At 41.1% G+C, this 20097-nt stretch overlaps 1 protein-coding gene across 1 annotated transcript in view; it reads right to left on the reverse strand.

The window, feature by feature from the left end:
* The window catches only part of LOC124778026 (structural maintenance of chromosomes protein 4-like), a 324000-nt gene that overhangs the window by 257605 nt on the left and 46298 nt on the right, over positions 1 to 20097 (reverse strand). The window contains exons 3-4 of the mRNA XM_047253608.1: positions 15043 to 15219; positions 14825 to 14929 (exon numbers count right to left, since the gene is read on the reverse strand). Of these exons, the coding sequence (XP_047109564.1) occupies positions 14825 to 14929; positions 15043 to 15219 (282 nt within the window). The remainder of the gene's footprint in view (positions 1 to 14824; positions 14930 to 15042; positions 15220 to 20097) is intronic.

Below are 20097 nucleotides of genomic sequence, written 5' to 3' on the forward strand. Positions count from 1 at the left end.
CGGTGTGTCAGACTCCAGCACTTTCATAGCTAACTTTTGTTGGAGTAGTATTGTACTCAATTTGGTGACGGAATTTCTTCGAAGAGGGGGGCTTTGTTGCTGTTCAGATGGAATGCCACAAAGTAGAAGTATTTTGGGACACAGTGATTCAATTACCATTCTGAAGGCATACGGCTGACAACACACAACCTGATAACCACTCCTGGTATTATGTCAACATATGGTAAGACTCTTATGACAAGACATCGGTATAGCATTTCATCAATTGGTTACATGTGCTGTAGCCACCTGAAAGCAAAACAATTCAGCGCAGAGCACAGCAACACTACAAATAGGCAAGCTCAGTGACCCAGTAAGCAGTGAAGAGTTCAACAGACTTGTGTGTCAGTTCGGGCATGCCCCACCAGGTACCTGCTGGCCATACACCTTAGGTCTAGGTATTGGCATGAATAGATTGCTTGTGGAATTATGTGAACTTGGTGAGCCTTTGGCTTGTGTAGAGCCCCTGCTTCACCGTCACTGCATACACTCCAGTTGACCATTATTGCACTACTATGCCAATGTGCTGCCTAACAGCAGCATTTGTGGCCTTCAGGCGTGATTATCTCCACACACCATGTTCCACTGGTGCACTGCTTCATGGTTGCTGAAGCGTGTACAGAACTTACAGTTATGGAGAACTGGCAGTGCACATCAGTTCCCAGTTCAATAGCCCTATGTTCGCCACATCTGCCTAAACAGAATGAGGTTCATCTTCAGATTTGCCACACAACAGTAGTGCAGCAAACACTGCTGCATTAGGCTGTTTACTTTCCTTCTCAACCTCTTTGCCCTGCTTTTCTCTTTTGGTGGAGATGGTAGTGACTTCGTCATTGCAAACCCACTGCTCTCCTTTGTCTGTCTGCCTTTAGTGTTGCACTTGTAGCAGCAGGAGTGAGTTTGTCTGTGAGCTCAGCTACCTGAATGGTAGACAACTGTCTGTGGCAATTCTATCATTGCAAGTGCATTTGCATGTACAGGTTTTTGTGGGAGCTTCAGTTGGTGACGTGTGTTGAGGAATGCTGTATCTGAACCACAGTTTTGCCCACCAAAGTAAATGATGTCCCAAATGTTAGCTGTTTCTGAACCACTTACATTTTTCTAGCTACCAAGTAGGGTATTGTCACTATGACTTTTCTCGCCTGTATTTTCTTTTTGTCAAAAGTATGAAGACTATTCATAAATTAATATCTGACTGGATATTAAAAACAGAAAAAATAGATATTTTTTATATACAATCTGTATTTACATGTTAATATTGCTTCTTCACAAAGTCACCTCTCAAGTATAAATATCTGCCATTCCACGATATCAGCTCCTTAATCACTTCATCAAAGAATGTTGGCACCTGGCGCTCCAGCAACCTTGAGCTCACTATCGGTCATGAAGAGCTGATTATCAAGCCAGGGCTTCGGGAAGTGATAGTCCCTTCGCACTATGTCTGCATCCACACTCCACAAATCACCTTGTGCTGTGTGGCAGAGGGTAGTTTGTCTGCTACTGACACTTCCTTTATTTCCTATTACAGTCACAAATAATTCACGGGAAGAACTATTGCTCGTAAGCCTCCATGTGGGATTGAATCTCTCTAATTTTATCATCATGGTCTTTTCGCAAGATGTACTTAGGAGGATACATTATATTTGTTGACTCATCGTACCGGTACTTGGTACAGAACATTGAATCGTGCAACGACAAGTTGGACACAAAACAAAGTAAAATGACAATTGTAAAACTCTGAAAATGCAAGTGTAATTAACTGTCATAACGGTAATTTGTAAATAATGGTACAAACAGACTTTATAAGATAACTGTATAGAATCTATGTAGCAATGTAATTGTTCTTTTACTCGCTGGTCCAAGAAACCAAAAAGACCAGCATTATTACTCACTCTATATGCTAGTCTTGAAGATAACGCACACTACGGCAGCCATTTCACATTTTAAGTTGTAAATTTCAAATAATATATTTTAATTTATGCTAATAGTGCATTTTTCTTTCATATGTATGGTGACCTTCATGCAGAAGTAAGAACAAGGTTTATTTTCGAGATTTTCATTACACTAGATAAACAACAAGGACAGCCGAACAATCTACCATTCTTGGCAGACATCTTGCATAGGAATAATTTCATTGCGTTCCGTCATCAACGGACGCTTTAAAAGACTCGCATCATAATTAGTAATGAAAACAAAGAGAAGGCATTAATTTATATGGTATTAAAGTAAAAACTAAGAACATTCAGTTCAATGCAGACATTGGCCACTTATATCTAAAAACAAAGATGATGTGACTTACCAAATGAAAGTGCTGGCAGGTCGACAGACACACAAACAAACACAAACATACACACAAAATTCAAGCTTTCGCAACAAACTGTTGCCTCATCAGGAAAGAGGGAAGGAGAGGGAAAGACGAAAGGATGTGGGTTTTAAGGGAGAGGGTAAGGAGTCATTCCAATCCCGGGAGCGGAAAGACTTACCTTAGGGGGAAAAAAGGACGGGTTTGTTTGTGTGTCTGTCACACACACACACACACACACACATATCCATTCACACATATACGGTCTTCAAATATGTCTGCTTGTGTCTGTATATGTGTGGATGGATATGTGTGTGTGTGTGTGTGTGTGTGTGTGTGTGCGACAGACACACAAACAAACCCGTCCTTTTTTCCCCCTAAGGTCTTTCCGCTCCCGGGATTGGAATGACTCCTTACCCTCTCCCTTAAAACCCACATCCTTTCGTCTTTCCCTCTCCTTCCCTCTTTCCTGATGAGGCAACAGTTTGTTGCGAAAGCTTGAATTTTGTGTGTATATTTGTGTGTCTGTCGACCTGCCAGCACTTTCATTTGGTAAGTCACATCATCTTTGTTTTTATATATATATAAAAACAGAGATTACTTTTTTTGTCACCATAAATGCTCCACATAGACATCAATTTCTACAAATTCTAAAAGTGCCTCACGCAACCCTATATTAACAAGCTGGTGAGTTGTGTGCTGTTAAATAATCAGAGCTCAGAGAACTATTTTACGAAAGTATTGATTCTGGTCCCCCATATTATCATGATTCTTTCTTGTGTCCGCTCCGCCAAATAAGTGCTCTATTCACAATCTTGCTGGGCATAAATATGAATAAAGTTAGGCGTTAATTTTTCTTAGACTCTTTTCGTCACATTCGTTGAATACACTGTACGTATACTTGAGACGGTATCCAGACCTGGGCAGTAGTGGTAAATCCTCTAAGAACATATGCTCTCGGAACTTTAACAGTAAACCACACCGTGATGCAGAACACTTCTCTCGCAGCATCCCATGAGAGTTCATTGATCATCTCTGTGATGCTTCATGCTTACTGCATGCTGCTCTTCTTTGGATCTTCTCTATATTCTCTATCAATCCTATCTGGCATTGATCCCATATTGATGAGCAATATTCAAGTACTGCTCGAATGAGGGTTCTGTACGCTACCTCCTTTGGTGACTGACTACATTTTCTGAGAATTTTTCCAATCTGCTTTTCCTGCAATTACTTTTATGCAATAGTTCCACTATAAATCATTTCATACACATACTCCTAGATATTTTATTGAGGTAACAGATTCCAGTGACTTCTGCAATTTTGTAATCATACAATAATGTGCCTTTCTATCGATGTGTATGCGATACATTGAATCTGTTTATGCCGAGTGTCAACTGCAGTCCCTGCACCAAGTGTCAATCCTTCTACATTTCCCTATAATTTTCTAGTATTGCAGCTTCTCTCTATACAATGGCATCATCTATGGAAAGCCTTGTGGAATGTTCATGTTTTCTAGTATGTCACTGATCTATGAACTGTGAGAGTAATGGACACACAGCACTGCCTTGGAGAATGCCCAAAGTCTATTTTACGTCTGATATTTCTCTCCATTGAGAATGACGTGTGTTCTTCAGTCCAATAAAACATTTGATCTGGTATTCCATATGCTCATATTTTCCTCACTAGGCAGCAGTGCATAACAGTATTGAATTGCTTAAAGTAGTCAAAGAACACAGCATCTAACTGGGCACCACTACCTACCAACTACCGTCTCACGGACTGCAGGGGGGATACTGAAAAATCTCTCAGCTAAAAAGGCTGAGGTTTTCCTTGGTTTGATTCACAGTCAGAGTCACATCTTTTTATGTAGGAGAATGAATCCTTCGGCAATCCATATATTGCCATTGTTTTGGATTGGCCTTTGGAGTTTCTTAGGAGGTACATAACAAATCTGTGAGTTCACAGAATTATCATGTGTAGCTTTGATGAAATCTGTTGTCAAAATTCCTTTACAGTGCCAGAGAACTGTAACCATCATTTTACAGTTTGACAGTGTTGCTTGAATTTTCTCAGCTTATTGGGAGAATGTGTGTGCTTCCACTGTTCAAACTGTTCCATAGTTTCAGAATTCACATAGTGCAGCCATGTCTCATCCTGTCACAATAATGTTCAGAAATTCCTCCCCCTCCTCACGGTAATGTTGAAGGAATGTCTACAGCTACATCTACATCTACATACATACTCCGCAATCCACCATACGGCGCGTGGCGGAGGGTACCTTGTACAACAACTAGCACCATCTCTCCCTGTTCCGCTTCCAAACAGAATGAGGGAAAAATGACTGCCTATATGCCTCTGTACAAGCCCTTATCTCTCTTATCTTTGTGGTCTTTCCGCATAATATAAGTTGGCGGCAGTAAAATTGTACTGCATTCAGCCTCAAATGCTGGTTCTCTAAATTTCCTCAGTAGCGCTTTATGAAAAGAACGCCTCCTTTGCTCCAGAGACTCCCACCCGAGTTCCTGAAGCATTTCCGTAACACTCGCGTGATGATCAAAACTATCAGTAAAAAATCTAGCAGTCTGCCTCTGAATTGCTTCTACGACCTCCCTCAATCCGACCTGATAGGGATCCCAAACAATCGAGCAGTACTCAAGAATAGGTCGTATTAGTGTTTTATAAGCGATCTCCTTTACAGATGAACCACATTTCCCAAAATTCTACCAATGAACCAAAGACGACTCTCCGCCTTCCCCACAACTGCCATTATATGCTCGTCCCACTTCATATTGCTCTCCAGTGTTACGACCAAATATTTAATCGATGTGACTGTGTCAAGCGCTACACTACTAATGAAATATTCAAGCATTACGGGATTCTTTTTCCTATTCATCTGCATTAACTTACATTTATCTACATTTAGAGTTAGCTGCGATTCTTTACACCAATCACAAATCCTGTCAAACTCATCTTGTATCCTCCCACAGTCACTCGACAACGACACCTTCCCGTACACCACAGCAAACAGCCGCACATTGCTATCCACCCTATCCAAAAGATCATTTATGTAGATAGAAAACAACAGCGGACCTACCACACTTCCCTGGGGTACTCCAGATGATATCCTCACCTCCGATGAACACTCACCACCGAGGACAACGTGCTGGGTTCTATTACTTAAGAAGTCTTCGAGCCACTCACATATTTGGGAACCAATCCCATATGCTCGTACCTTAGTTAGGAGTCTGCAGTGGGGCACCGAGTCAAACGCTTTCCGGAAGTCAAGGAATATGGCATCCATCTGATGCCCTTCATCCATGGTTTGCAAGATATCATGTGAAAAAAGGGCGAGTTGCGTTTCGCAGGAGCGAGGATTTCAAAAGCCGTGCCGATGCATGGACAGCAACTTCTCTGTCTCAAGGAAATTCATTATATTCGAACTGAGAATATGTTTGAGAATCCTGCAACAAACCGACGGCAAGGATATTGGTCTGTGATTTTGAGGATCCATCCTTCTACCCTTCTTATATACAAGCATTACCTGCGCTTTTTTCCAGTCGCTCGGGACTTTATGTTGGGCAACAGACTCGCGATAAATGCAAGCTAAGTAAGAAGCCAATGCAGTAGAGTACTCTCTGTAAAACCGAATTGGAATCCCATCATGACCTGGCGATTTACTTATTTTCAACCCATTCAGCTGCTTCACAACCCCAGGGATGTCTATCACTATGTCCTCCATACGGGAATCTGTACTAGACTCAAATGGCAGTATGTTTGTACGATCCTCCTGTGTGAAAGATTTCTCAAATGCTAAATTTAAAATTTCAGCTTTCATTTTGCTGTCTTCCGTTGCCAGGCTAGATTGATCAGTGAGTGACTGGATGGAAGCCTTCGACCCACTTACCAATTATACATAAGACCAGAATTTCCTTGAGTTTTCAGCAAGATCTTTTGCTAAGGTGTGACGGTGGTAGTGGTTGTATGCTTCGCGCATCACTCTTTTTACAGTAGCACGAATCTCTACTAACTTTTGCTTGTCCTCATTCTCCCGATCTTTCTTGTACCGCGCATTCTCTGAATTGCGCATTCTCTGAATTGCGCATTCTCTGAATTGCGCATTCTCTGAATTGCGCATTCTCTGAATTGCGCTGTTAAACCACGGTGGGTCTTTTCCGTCCGTAACCCACTTTTTCGGCACATACTTTTCCAATGCGTGATTTACAATGTGTTTAAAATTTGCCCATAATTCTTCCATGTCCATCGTACCGGAGGTAAATGAAGTCGATTCATTTACTAAGTGGGATGCTAACAACAAGGCCGAAACCTTTCTTTCAGATTTGTGAACATCACTTAAACATTTTAGTACCCACCATACACAAAATTTATGCTAACCTAACCTGTCTGTGACAATGTTAAAGAGGGCTGTCATCAGAATCTGAAGCACATCTTCAGAAAGTTTAGAAATTGTGAACCAACGTCTTGCACACACAATCTCGACAGGGCTACTGCCATGAATTTTCTGCACCATTTCCTCACAACACCATCAGTCATAGCCTCACCCCCCACATAAACCAATCAATGATGAATCTCAGCACCATTGACTTTTCCTGCTTGCAGAAGACAAACAGCAGAACATACCTCACAGCGTGCGTGGCACACAATACCAGTGTCCAATCGCTTGGTGCTTACACACTGATGAATGAAACAGAGCTGACTGATGCAATGTAACATTCAAATCCCTTTTCCAACCATGCTTGCACCAAGAAGCTTTGAGCATCTGCTTATGTTTAATGGCCAATCAGAGGCTAACTTATGACTTGACAGTCACAGCTCCAATCAGCATGATTGTTTTTGTAGTTCATTCATTCAGAGGAGCTGAACAAGGTTCCCATCTGCAGTTTGGCTCCAGTTCCCACATGTTTGCTAACCATCACATGTGGTGGTGGTGGTGGTGGTGGTGGTGGTGGTGGTGTTGGTATGTCCACAGTGCTGACACTTTAAACAGTACAATGGGTTATGGTCATATGGTTTCACTTTCAGGCTTGAGTCCTGTTATACACTCGAGCAATGCTGGAGTTCTGAAGGTCAGAACAAATGCAACTGTCTGTCTAGTTTGTCATTCACTTGCATTATTATGCTTTTGACTTCCATCATGTCACTGACTTCCTACTGTCACTTTAGTTCCAGCACATCTACACGCATTCTCTACACGATATGACCCCTGGCTATAATTAACACTTTGAAGTCTAGCCGCATAGAAAAATTTAGGAACATTATTTAAAATGTTACTGGCACATCTGTGTTCAATTTACCTTAATGGACAATACACATTAATAATGACCAAGCTTCAAGATTTATTTTTTAATTTTTATTTTAGTTCTGTAATACATCACAATTTTACAATAATGATGGCTGAAAGTATAATTACCTTTTCAGAAAAAACCTGTGAGGTGACTTCTTGTGCAGTTTCACACATAACTGGCTTTTGTATGGTAAAGACTGAAGCATTCTGAAATGCAAAGGAGTTTGTTGCAACAAGGCAATACTAACTTATGTCTTTCCTGCTTGCTTTGCCAGCAGATCATTTAATCTTCTCTGAACATATGCTGTCTTGGGTTGGACACTGATTCATTTCAGCTGCAGGAATTTTATAAAGAAAGTGTTGATAGATGCTGATACAGGGTGAGGCAGTGAAACGGCACGATTTTGTAAAACCACCAAAGATTTATTTACAAGTAAAATCATAATAGTTGAACATGGATCTCAAGTACAAGAGTGGAAATTAAAGATTTAACTTAAAAACAATCATTTTTTAAATATGGTGTCAGTGAGGTGTCGTCCTAGGTTTTGCACACATTGTCTAAGCCTGAGATGAAATTGTCCCATGACGTTTCGTAGCATCTGTACTGGTATGTTGTTAATTTCCTGTCGAATTCGCTCCTTCAGGTCTTCTTTTGTTCTTGGTGGATTTTCCTGGAAGACTTTGCACTTGAGGTAGCCCCAAAGAAAAAAGTCTGGTGCCGTCAGATCTGGTGAACGGGCAGGCCAGGGGAAATCGCCATTCCTGCTGATTAGACGTCGTGGAAATGCAAGTCTGAGCAATTCCATTGAGACATTAGCAGTATGGCTTGTTGCACCATCTTGCTGGAAGAGTGTTTCAGCATCTGGATCATGTCGATCAATTCCAGGCAGACCAAAAATGGTCAACATGTCAGCATAACGTCCAGAGTTTACCGTCACTGTGTTGCCATCTTCATCTTCAAAAAAATAGGGCCCCACGATTCCACGAGATGACATTGTGCACCAGACTGTTACTTTTTCAGAATGGTGAGGTTTTTCATGAAGTTCGTGCGGGTTATCTGAGGACCAATATCTGAAGTTTTGCTTATTTACGTACCCACTAAGATGAAAGTGGGCTTCATCACTCATCCATAAGTTATGCACTCTTTCTTCATTTCGTTCAATAACGTTAAGCATTGACTGGCAAAAGCGTATACGGTTATTGTAGTCATTAGGTTTAAGGGCTTGCACTACCTGAATTTTGTATGGATGATAGTGAAGGTCACTCTTCAAAATCCGTCTTACTGATCGATTGCTGAGACCAAGTTCTGCGCTGTGCCGTCTCGCGGATTTTCGCGGACCTCGTCCCAATGCTTCGCGCACACAATTAATGTTCTCGGGTGTCCGGATTGTTTTTGTGCTGCCGCCTCTTTTCTTTGTTGTGCTAGCAGTAGCTTCAAAGGTTTTAACCCAAAGGAGAATGGCTTTCCTTGATGGCACGGGAGCCCGTGGCGGCAGGTTGAATTCACGACGAAAGGCGCGTTGAGCACCAACCACACTATCCGCGTTTTTGTAATATGCCTTTACGGCATATGCACGTTGCGCACTCGACCAACGCTCCATGGCTACTGAAACTTCCACCACTCTAGACGCCCAAGGTCACTTCCCCCACTCTCGCAACCCCCCTCCGCGCCCGACAACCACTATCGAAATCGTGCCGTTTCACTGCCTCACCCTGTAGATGTACAAAGAACAATTTTTTGAGACAATGTTGTGCCTTCCTGGAAGTGTCCTTAGCCAATATGCCACAAAAACGTGGAATAATAGCGACCACTCTTTTCGTTAGCATTTCTACTCCCATGATTCAGAACAAAAGCATTTATTCCAGCCATTTTGAACAAGTGGAAGGATAGTTTTTCCACCAATTCATTTGTTTTCTCTTAAAAGAATAATAAGAGATCATCTGATCACTTCTATCAACCCGTTTTGTACGTATTATAATCACAAGCAGCATCTGGTTTTCTTGGTCTTGACACCATCCTTTGTACAAACAGAAATGTCAGAGATTGTAATTTTGTGCACTGAGGAAAGCCATGGTACATTGTTCATGTCCTTCCATTTCAAATAAAGCAGGTGATTTCTCCTCACTGACACAAGACTCATGTCTTCCGAATTTCTTTAAAAACAACTTATTTTTACAGTACATTCCAGTACATGCAAGTACCTACAGCTATCATTTTATTTTGTTGTAAAGAACAAAAAACTGCTGGCGAACTACAAAGTCTCTCCATACAAACGGCATGGCCTTTACCCAAATAATTAGCAAGCAAGCTCTGAAAGATTGCTACTATTTTGTCCTTTACCAGTGTACATTTCGAACAAAGGACATAACCAGTCTTAGGATAGCAAACAATTAACAGTCTTGTTTTCAGTTTGTTGTAAACCAGTTTTGCATAGCTGTTAGTTGCTGATTTAATGTGTTTCACAACAGAATGGAGAAATAAAATATAAAACACGTCCAGTGGAATGAATCTTTCATAATGGCTGCTCTTGCTCCACTTATTTCTGAGAACTGTAGCACAAAAGACTGTCAGTTCTCGAATGCCCCGCCTAATTCAGCATCAGTTGACTTCTTTTGAGAAGATCGTGCCTCTTTCTTAGCAGTGCAGAATATTGCATTACAGAGGATGTACTAATAGCACACTCCAAAGTGGCCATTTGTGGAGGATGCTGGGAGTGAAAGCTTGATATTAGCTCACAGCACAATGAGTGATAAGAGAAGCCCTGTCTCCTCCTCCCAGGACAGCCAGCTGGTAGCTTAAAAAAGGAAATTTAATGGATTAATGAGTCACAGAAGTGGCATAAGTATTGATGACAAGGTGATAGAATGACCGGGTACAGCCATTTCATTCAATTTTCTAAACAACAACAACCACCATGCACAACAACACACTTGAATCAACAATGTTTGCACAATGGTTACTTATTGCAACAGTGCACAATATGTCTCTAAAGTTGGTCACAACAACAAACATTCTGTAGTGGCCCAAAGTCAGCTGATTTTCACCAATCAGATTAGTACTTGGTTGAGTAGAAGATATTAGAACAGCAGCTGGTTTGTCATCAGATTTCTCTGTAAAAAAGTGAAATGAAGACAAATAAAACACAACGAAACTGCAACTGAGCACCATGTCTGTGGCAAAAATACTAGAGATGAAAAAATGTTGCACACCGTAGCTTACCTGAATATGAATCCTCTCACTTAGATGTGCTGTCTGACTAAAAAAGTGAAGCACTCAGAAGGAGAGGAGGAAACCAAATGAAACTTCATGGGTTTAGAGTGTATGCGATGTTATTTCAGCATTACAAAATCAAGTAAAATTTACGAACAACTTGGCAGTATATGGTTACTATTCGTTATGATGCTGCCCTCCCTCTTGCCTGAAGACAGGCACTGATTTTGTTAGGAGAGGTGTCACACAAAGCTGTTGTATCCTTCACTAAGACAAGCTAACCCACGACAGTTTTAAATGGTCCTTGATATCCCGGATACTGGCACTGGAACAGCATTGATGTCCGAGCTGGTCCCACACTGTCTATCAGTGACAAAGCTGGGAATCTTGAAAGCCACCGGAGTACCTCACCATTACACAGACAGTTTATAGACACACATGCCAAGTGCAAAAGAGCATTGTCCTACTGGGAAGTGGTACCACGATACTGCTACATGATAGGTAACACATGAGGATGCAGGATGTCCATGATACACTGTTGTGCCATTTGGGTTCCCTACATCTGCACCACCCATGACCTGAAGCCACACCTAATGGCTCCCCACACTATGATGACTGGAGATACTCTACTACGCCTCTCCAAAACACTGGAAAAATGACAGAACCTCTGCCCAGATCAATAACACACTTATTAACTGTCATCTGGGGTAGGCAGATCCACAATTCATCACAGAACACAATGTGACGCCATTTATCAGTAGCTCAGGCTTCCTGCTCACAGCACTACTCCAGACAAAGCTGTTTGTGTTGTGGTTTTAATCACACATTATGCATGGGGTGGTAGTCCTCTAGTACAGCTGATTCTAGTATGTGACCAACAGTGCAGGATGACAGAGAACATTGCAGGCAAGGATGCAAAAGGGTTATGATGTGCTCTCCTCCTTTATGGCGGTCAGACATGGCTGACAAGAACACTGCCAACAAGTAGTCCTGCCCTCATGTATCCATGCAGTCCAACACTGGGTCACTGCAATCAGGACTGGTTCAAGAACATTTTTCCACAGAAGCAACTTATCATTTGGCACCCCCTAACCCCACTCCCCTTTTCATGTGGATCAGTTTTGAAACTAATTGTGATACGCACTGTATATGACTCTTGCACTTGGGCAGCCCTGGCGCCCCTCTCAGCTTGGCGCCCCAAGTGGCCACTACTAATTGTGATACGTCCTGTCTAGATATCCTGTTTGCCTGTGTGTGTGGGCAATGGGTTCACTGTTGGATCTGCGGTCCGGGTGTGTGTATTTGATCAGTGAACCTCTACCTGCTAGCCCTGACTGCTACCTGCCAGCCAACACTCCATCAGTGCAGGCAAATAGGGTCTGCCAATCAGGTAGACATTGTCCAAATACACAGTCAGATGGATCCATAAGTGGGTCTGCGAGTGAGTCAGCAGACTGGTCGGGCTATGAATGGTCAGTTTCACAATTGTGGTTCTCTGGCCCCCCTCTTTGCTGTGTGACCCAAGTGACAGCTTGTGTGATTTGAGCCTTAAACTGGCCCTGACTACGACATCCAAGTGCCCCACAAATTTGGATATCAACTGGCCAAATGGAGGCCCATGACGAGGCCCATTTCAACCTCATTCGGTGCTGATAATGCTGTCTCATATGAGTAAGTGGCATCTATGTGACCTTCATAGTGATCACTCAACATGTTACACAGTATACACCCATTACATACACTACCAGGCCTGGCAACAACATGAAACATGAACACCACTAACGCACTCTCATGTATGTTCTACCTCATGGAGAGAATTGCAATTTTAATTATTTACATACCCAACCATGGTGTGCATGTGTACGTACAGTACACAGAATTGTTGCTGTACCACTGTGGAACTTTGGAATACAGTGAATATACTGTATAATATGTTATATATGCATGTTAATAGCTTTTACAGTAGTAACAATTCAATACAATTCAATGCAAAAAAAGAACAAAGTGTTTGTTTTGGGTTTTCTTCCTTGCATGAGTGATGCAGAAATCTTTGGTGAGAGCTGACAGCTCTTCTTCTTCTTCTTCTTCTTCTTCCAGCATGGAATTTCACATCACCAGATCGTCGGCTTTTAAAAAAAAGCCCAATTTGTAACTTTTTTAACTTAGTGTTAACGATGAGTTCAGTTCTCATGTAGCCATGACTCCTTTTACATATATACTGAGTAACTTATATGGCAATGAAATGCTTGTTGCCAGAAACAACAAACAACAAATCTATTTCAAGTGTTGAAGAGGTGTGTGTGTGTGTGTGTGTGTGTGTGTGTGTGTGTGTGTTTTGAAAATGTTCAAATGAAAAATATTTTTCAATTTGTATACTGGAAAGATGCTTAACAATCACTACTAGTACTGAATCAATTATAAAGAAGGAAATATGATGCAAAACTGTAACAGTACAAGGATCTGGTCTTGAGATATTAAAGACAGGATGAATTTATGACATTATTTTAATATTGCTGAAAGGAAAGGAGCTGTAAGTTATCTATCAGTAAAAAGTGCAACTCTTAATTACCTGGAAAGTGATCATACTGAGAATGAGTCTTAAAACACAATCTGAATTTGTTTGAAAATACTATTAATCTGTATCCACAGAGTAATATAAGATGCTGCTCAGCAGTAATATAGCATATCTCTGGTTGTCTAAGCAACGCAAAAATCAACAAGTGCATTACGAATAATTACATGCAAATTTATAACAAGAAATGCAAATTTATACCCATGAGTCTTCATATAACAGTGCCAATATTCCAGCTGATAATGCAAGGACGTGCAAAATAAAAAAACCACTAATAAATCTAAAGTAGAGAGTTTTCATGTAGCTATACACGGTCGACGAAGAAATTTAAAGAGATATTTTCAATAAGAACGACTTCTCAATGCTCTCTCTCTCTTAAGCCACACACACTTCAGTAAGAAGTTACACTGATATCCAACAACGTATTCTGAGTGTGTCACTTCTTTGTCAGACATTGTATTTCTCCTTGTGATCCAGAATCATCCAACGCTTCCTCCAGACTTTCCAAAATTTCTTGCTCACTCAAAAAATGTGGTGTATTTATGGCAGAGTTACAGCTAACGACAAAAACCTACACAAATCTTGTGACAACACGAGTACACAAAGGCTCTGTTGGTTGCGACAGCAGCACTTACGTATGCTATAGCTTCTTTCAAATTAATTGTAAGAGGTTGACAATAAAGTGCAGCTGCTGTCAAGGAACAAGTAGCAAGGCGTCCATACAATGTTCTCATACAAAATCAGTCCAGTTTTCGTGCAAATGGTGGCTCGTGCACTGCGAAACTGCCAGAGAGATACTCGGGTGTTGTCCTGTGAATTCAGTGTTGTAGCCTGGGTTGAGCTATCACTTGGTCACTAAAGTGTTAAGGGTGTTGTGCAATTCAGTTACAATTGGGTATTAGTCTAGCAGTTTTGTTTTCTGTGTCAGTAGTATGATGTGCTGTAGCTATCTGCATCAATTTTATTCCATTTATCAAGTGTTTGTCAGATTTCAGTGCATCTACTATACATTGGTGTCCCATATTAAATAAAAAGGTGACTTTTTTGACGATTCTCACCTGTCTTTTAATAATCAAAAACATTTCACAATGACATTTTACAAATTATGATTTGTGTAATTCCTGTTTGTCTCATACTGTACCGAACAGATAAAAAGAAAGTTTAAAGTAGTACTGATATCAGCATCTTTACAAAAGGTATACTTGGTCAGCAGTATGAGGGTGAGAGAAGGAATCATTCATGAACTTGTAAACTGAAACATACTTGTACCCAAACAAAGTGATTTACGCAAACCAAAAACTTTTGGCTAGAAACATACTCTTACTCAATAATAGTCATTCGGTGATGCATACTTCAATAAACACTCAATGAAAAAAGGGGTAAACTCGATAATCTTACCTTGTACTTTAAGGATCCAAATATATCTTCCAAATATTCTAAGAAGCCAATCTCTTTCTCATTTGCTGCCTTTGGTTTCATCAGTGAAATTTGCTCCACTTCTCCCTTCAATAGCAAGAGTTCATTTTAATATAGACACGGCAATTACACATACTGAAAATTGAAACATCTTTGAAAAGTTTACTTACACTAAATGTTCCTCATAAACATACATTTACCTGTAAAATTAAGTAACGACCACTAACTACGTCAACACCATGACTTTTCAAAAACATTTTAATTGTGTCAAATTTGGCAACACTACCATTCATCTTATAGAATGATACATTGTCCTTGTTCACAGTTCTTGAAATTGTTACTTTTGAATCAGGAACAACCTCAAAGCGTTCTTCATTCTGAAAAAAATCATCAATAAATATGTATATGTTTTGATTTAATACACAGTTCTTTTTGTCAACAAGATTTACTGTATACAATAAAACTAAAAGCAATATTACAGATATTGAAGGAAGCTCAGACAGAACAGTATCACTTCTTTCAACAATCAACAAAAGATATTAATATAAATCATTCAAGTTTAAACACCATATTCACTATCTGATGAGGCAGAAGGATTACAGACACTGATAAATGTCAGCAACTCCCACCACAAGATAATAAGAAAGGATTTGAGTGGAGAAAAAAACTAACGAAAGATTCCAGAATGAGATTTTTACTCTGCAGTGGAGTGTGAACTGATATGAAACTTCCTGGCAGATTAAAACTGTGTGCCCGACCGAGACTCGAACTCGGGACCTTTGCCTTTCACGGGCAAGTGCTCTACCATCTGAGCTACCGAAGCACGACTCACGCCCGGTACTCACAGCTCTCCTCCAGGAAAGCTTCTCTAAAGTTTGGAAGGTAGGAGACGAGATACTGGCAGAAGTAAAGCTGTGAGTGCCGGGCGTGAGTCGTGCTTCGGTAGCTCAGATGGTAGAGCACTTGCCCGCGAAAGGCAAAGGTCCCGAGTTCGAGTCTCGGTTGGACACACAGTTTTAATATGCCAGGAAGTTTAATGAAAGATTCATCAGTGGGAAACTTCGATTATGATAGCAGAAACGGTAAAATGGTAGAAGACATGCACTTGTAAAATTTTCCGAGGACAGCAGTATTTTTTCAGGAAATGTGGATTATGAGACTATAATTTAAGAACATGGTGGTAAACCAGATTAAACTAAGTAATAAGTTTAGGATTCCACGAATTTATGCTTATGCGGACATAAAGAGGAGGGACAGTTGTTTTAACAGGTACTTACCCAAACAAAACAAGATAAAATAGCCATAAAAATGGAAAAGATAATCCGAAGTGGAACAAGGCAACTATTTATAAGGTGCTGGGCTGCCGAATATTCAATAATAATCATAATATAGCATAGATACCTAGAATAAGAAAATGTGTCCAGTAGTTGGTCCTCTGTCAATGAGAACTGCAGCAGAAGTGGTCCACATATATGCATCTAGATACATATTCTGCAAGATGGCAGAGGGTATCTTGTACTGCTACTATCATTTTCTATCATGTTCCATTCACAAACAGAACAAGGGAAAAAGACTGTCTATAAGCTTCCGTATGAGTCCTTATTTCTCTTATAACAATACCAGAGAAGGAAAGTTGCTACTCACCATCTAGCGGAGATGCTCAGTCGCGATAGGCACAATAAAAAGATGGCTGTGTCAAGCTGTACACTACTATCGCTATATTCAAACATTACAGGGTCGTTTTTCCTATGCATCTGCATTAACTAACATTTTTCTATGTTTGGGGGCAAGCTGCAATTCATCACACCAACTAGAAATTTTGTCTATGTCATCTTATACCCTCCCATTCATTCACTTGACGACACCTTCCTGTGCACCACAGCTTATTTCTCTTATCTCATCTTCATGGTCCTTAAGCCAAATGTATGTTGGCTGCAGAAGAATCATTCTACACTCAACTTCAAATGCTGATTCTCTAAATTTCCTGAATATTGTTCCATGAAACGAATGTCACCTTTCCACCAGGGATTCCCACTCAAGTTCACAAAGCATGTCTGTAATACTCATGCGTTAATCAGACCCACCGGTAAGCAAATCTAGTGGTCCACCTCTGAATTGTTTCAATCTCTTCCTTTAATCATGTATGGTGGGGATTCTAAACACTTGAACAATACTGAAGAATGAGTTGCACTAGTCTTCTACATGCAGTCTCCTTTGCTGAGGAACCACAATTTCCTAAAATTCTCCCAATAAACCAAAGTGGATCATCTACCTTCCCTACTACCATCCTTAGGTGCTTGTTCCATTTCATATCGTTTTACAGTGTTAAACCTATTTATTTAACCTACACGACTGTGTCAAGCTCTACTATCGCTATATTCAAACATTAGAGGGTCGTTTTTCCTACGCATCTGCATTAACTAACATTTTTCTATGTTTAGCACAAGCTGCAATTCATCACACCAACTAGAAATGTTGTCTATGTCATCTTGTACCCTCCCGTTCACTCAACGACACCTTCCTGTGCACCACAGCTTCATCAGCAAACAACCACAGATTGCTGCTCAACCTGTCTGTCAGATTATTTATGTATATCTAAAAACAAAGATGATGTAACTTACCAAACGAAAGCGTTGGTATGTTGATAGACACACAACACAAACACACAAAATTCAAGCTTTCGCAACCCACGGTTGCTTCATCAGGAAAGAGGGAAGGAGAGAGAAAGACGAAAGGATGTGGGTTTTAAGGGAGAGGGTAAGGAGTCATTACAATCCCGGGAGCGGAAAGACTTACCTTAAGGGGAAAAAAGGACGGGTCACTGAGTTGCTGCTTTGCCTGACTGACCAGCGCTAGCAGCGCGTATCGATATATCCCCTCTCGTAATATCTTTGCTTGACTGCTATTACTTCCCGGTCGTGGTCTGTCTTAGAGCAGTTCAACGCGAGTTCGGGCTGCCAGTTAGTTGGAATGCATCTGGAGCGGCACTAGTGCAGTCAGGTTGGAGCAGCAGTGAGGTCTGCGTTGACATGGCTCGCCCGACCACCGCCGCCACGCATCACTTGAGCCAGGCCATGGTCTTGATGGATCGTTGGTCTTCGTGCAAGTGTTTGTCAGGCTGTGTGTGTAGTTGGTGTTATTTCCTTTGGCAAGTTATTTTAAATGTTGTCGGCGTATTGCCTCTGATAGGTCAGTTGTCTCATGAGGTGACATGTAATTGGTTCTTCAAGTACTTCTGGGCCCCTTCAATTACCATCTTGTGGAACTTGAGTCTGTCCTTTCCTGGTGCAGGGATGTCGTTTAGCCAGTGGGCATGTTTCCTCTGCATGGTTGGGTCCGAGCCAGTATTTCTGCCCTCATGTGTCTCGAAGTGAGTGGGAGACGCACCAGCAGTGCAACCCCGATGGAGCAGCAGTCGCGACAGACCAGCAGGCAGTCGGTCGGTTGCTACGGACCAGGGAAGATATCTCCGTGCAGTGCAGTCGCTGGGTCCACTGCCGGTCCCTGCATAGTGTCGGAGCGTGTATGGAGCTGTCCAATTGCTATGAGTTTCGTGGTTAACTGACCCAGGATGTCAAAGCTGAGTGTTGTTTTAAGTTTCAAGATTCGTCCATTCAAACACCGAGTGTTTCTATTGCTGAAATTTAGTCGCCATGTGGTACATCTAACTGTTTTGGTTGACTACAATTCGAGTGCACCAGTGGACTTATCTGCCTTGTGGCCATTAGTGTTCCGGCTACCTGCCCTGGGCACTAACACAATTTCAGGCAGCGTCCTTTCCTCACCTGTTGTCGCTGTCCAATATGGTGTGTAATTTGACAGCTAATACATACTCCATTGCAGATCATCACGTTTGTAACCATTTTGTGTTTGAATCCTCATGTACCGATTGGTGGCAAGCAAGTCATTTGTCAGTTGGTCCGTGGCTGTCCCCTGGTTGCGTTCTGAAGCATCAAGTGTAGTTGGGCTCGCCACCTGTCTCACCTAAGTGAACAAGGGCAGACCGACCTCCATGGATGCTTTTGAGTGCCACTGGTGTTTAATTATCTGTTTCCAGCTACTTAAAATTTAAGGCTTATGGTTATTTTTCTTTTTCCTTAAAAATTTTGCAAATTAATTCTTAAATTCATCTTTCAAGCTTAAACACTGCGGCCTTCTGCCTTTAAAAGATTATGGTAATATATTTTAAAATTTTGAAACTTAATTGTGGACTTCTGCCTTTGGTATTTCGCCTTGCATATGTTTGTCTTATCTACTTTGCTGAGACTTTTTTTTTAATTATTTTATTGCTATCTTAATTGGATTTTATCTTGTTGATTTGTTAAGATTTTTTGTTTGGAGGCCTTCAGCCGTGAAAGAGTTGCATTTGGTAAAGCTCTGGCTATGTGCCGCTTTGGTTGTAACAGTTGTTAAGTTACAATTGGAAGGCGAAACTGACCTCAACCTATTTGGCCCTTTCCACAATCACGTTACCTGTTCTGCCCAGCGGGTTTAGCGGGCGTATCAGCAACAGGCTGAGTTCAATCTGCAAGAAAGTCTTGAATCCAATCGCAAGTCTGCTCTGATACTCCATAAACTGATATTTTTTTCATTAAACAGCAATGCAGCACGGTGCCAAATGCCTTACTGAAACCAAGAAATAAGGCATCAACCTGAGCGCCGGTGTCCACTGGGAAGTGGATCTCGTGGAGGAACAGAGAGAGCTATGTTTTGCAGGATCTCTGTTTGCAAAACCTATGTTGATTTTTATAGAAGTGATGTCCATTTTCCAAAAATGTCAATTTTTTAGCATAAAACATGTTCCATAATTCTACAACAGACTGACATCAACGATATAGGTTTATAACTGTGTGGATCTGTCTTACGGACTTTCTTAAAAATCAGAACGACCCGCACTTTTTTCCAGTCGTTAGGTACCTTTCAATGCTCAAGCGATCTATGGTCAATTACTGCTAGAAGGGGAGCAAGTTCTTTTGCATAATCTTTATAGTATCTTATAGGTATCTCATTTGGTCCTGACACCTTTCCACTACTAAGCAATTGTAGCTGCTTTTCAATTCCGCGATCGGTTATCCCAATATTTGCCATTTCGACATTCGTACGACGACTGAAAGGAGGGACAGTGTTATGATCTTCCACAGTGAAACAACTTTGGAAGACTGAATTCAGTATATCGGCCTTCTCTCTGTTATCTTCGGTTTTGGTGCCAGTGTGGTCACAGAGAGTGAATAGATGATTTTGAACCACTTACTGAT

Source organism: Schistocerca piceifrons, chromosome 2 (assembly GCF_021461385.2).
Source record: "Schistocerca piceifrons isolate TAMUIC-IGC-003096 chromosome 2, iqSchPice1.1, whole genome shotgun sequence".
NCBI lineage: Eukaryota > Metazoa > Arthropoda > Insecta > Orthoptera > Acrididae > Schistocerca > Schistocerca piceifrons.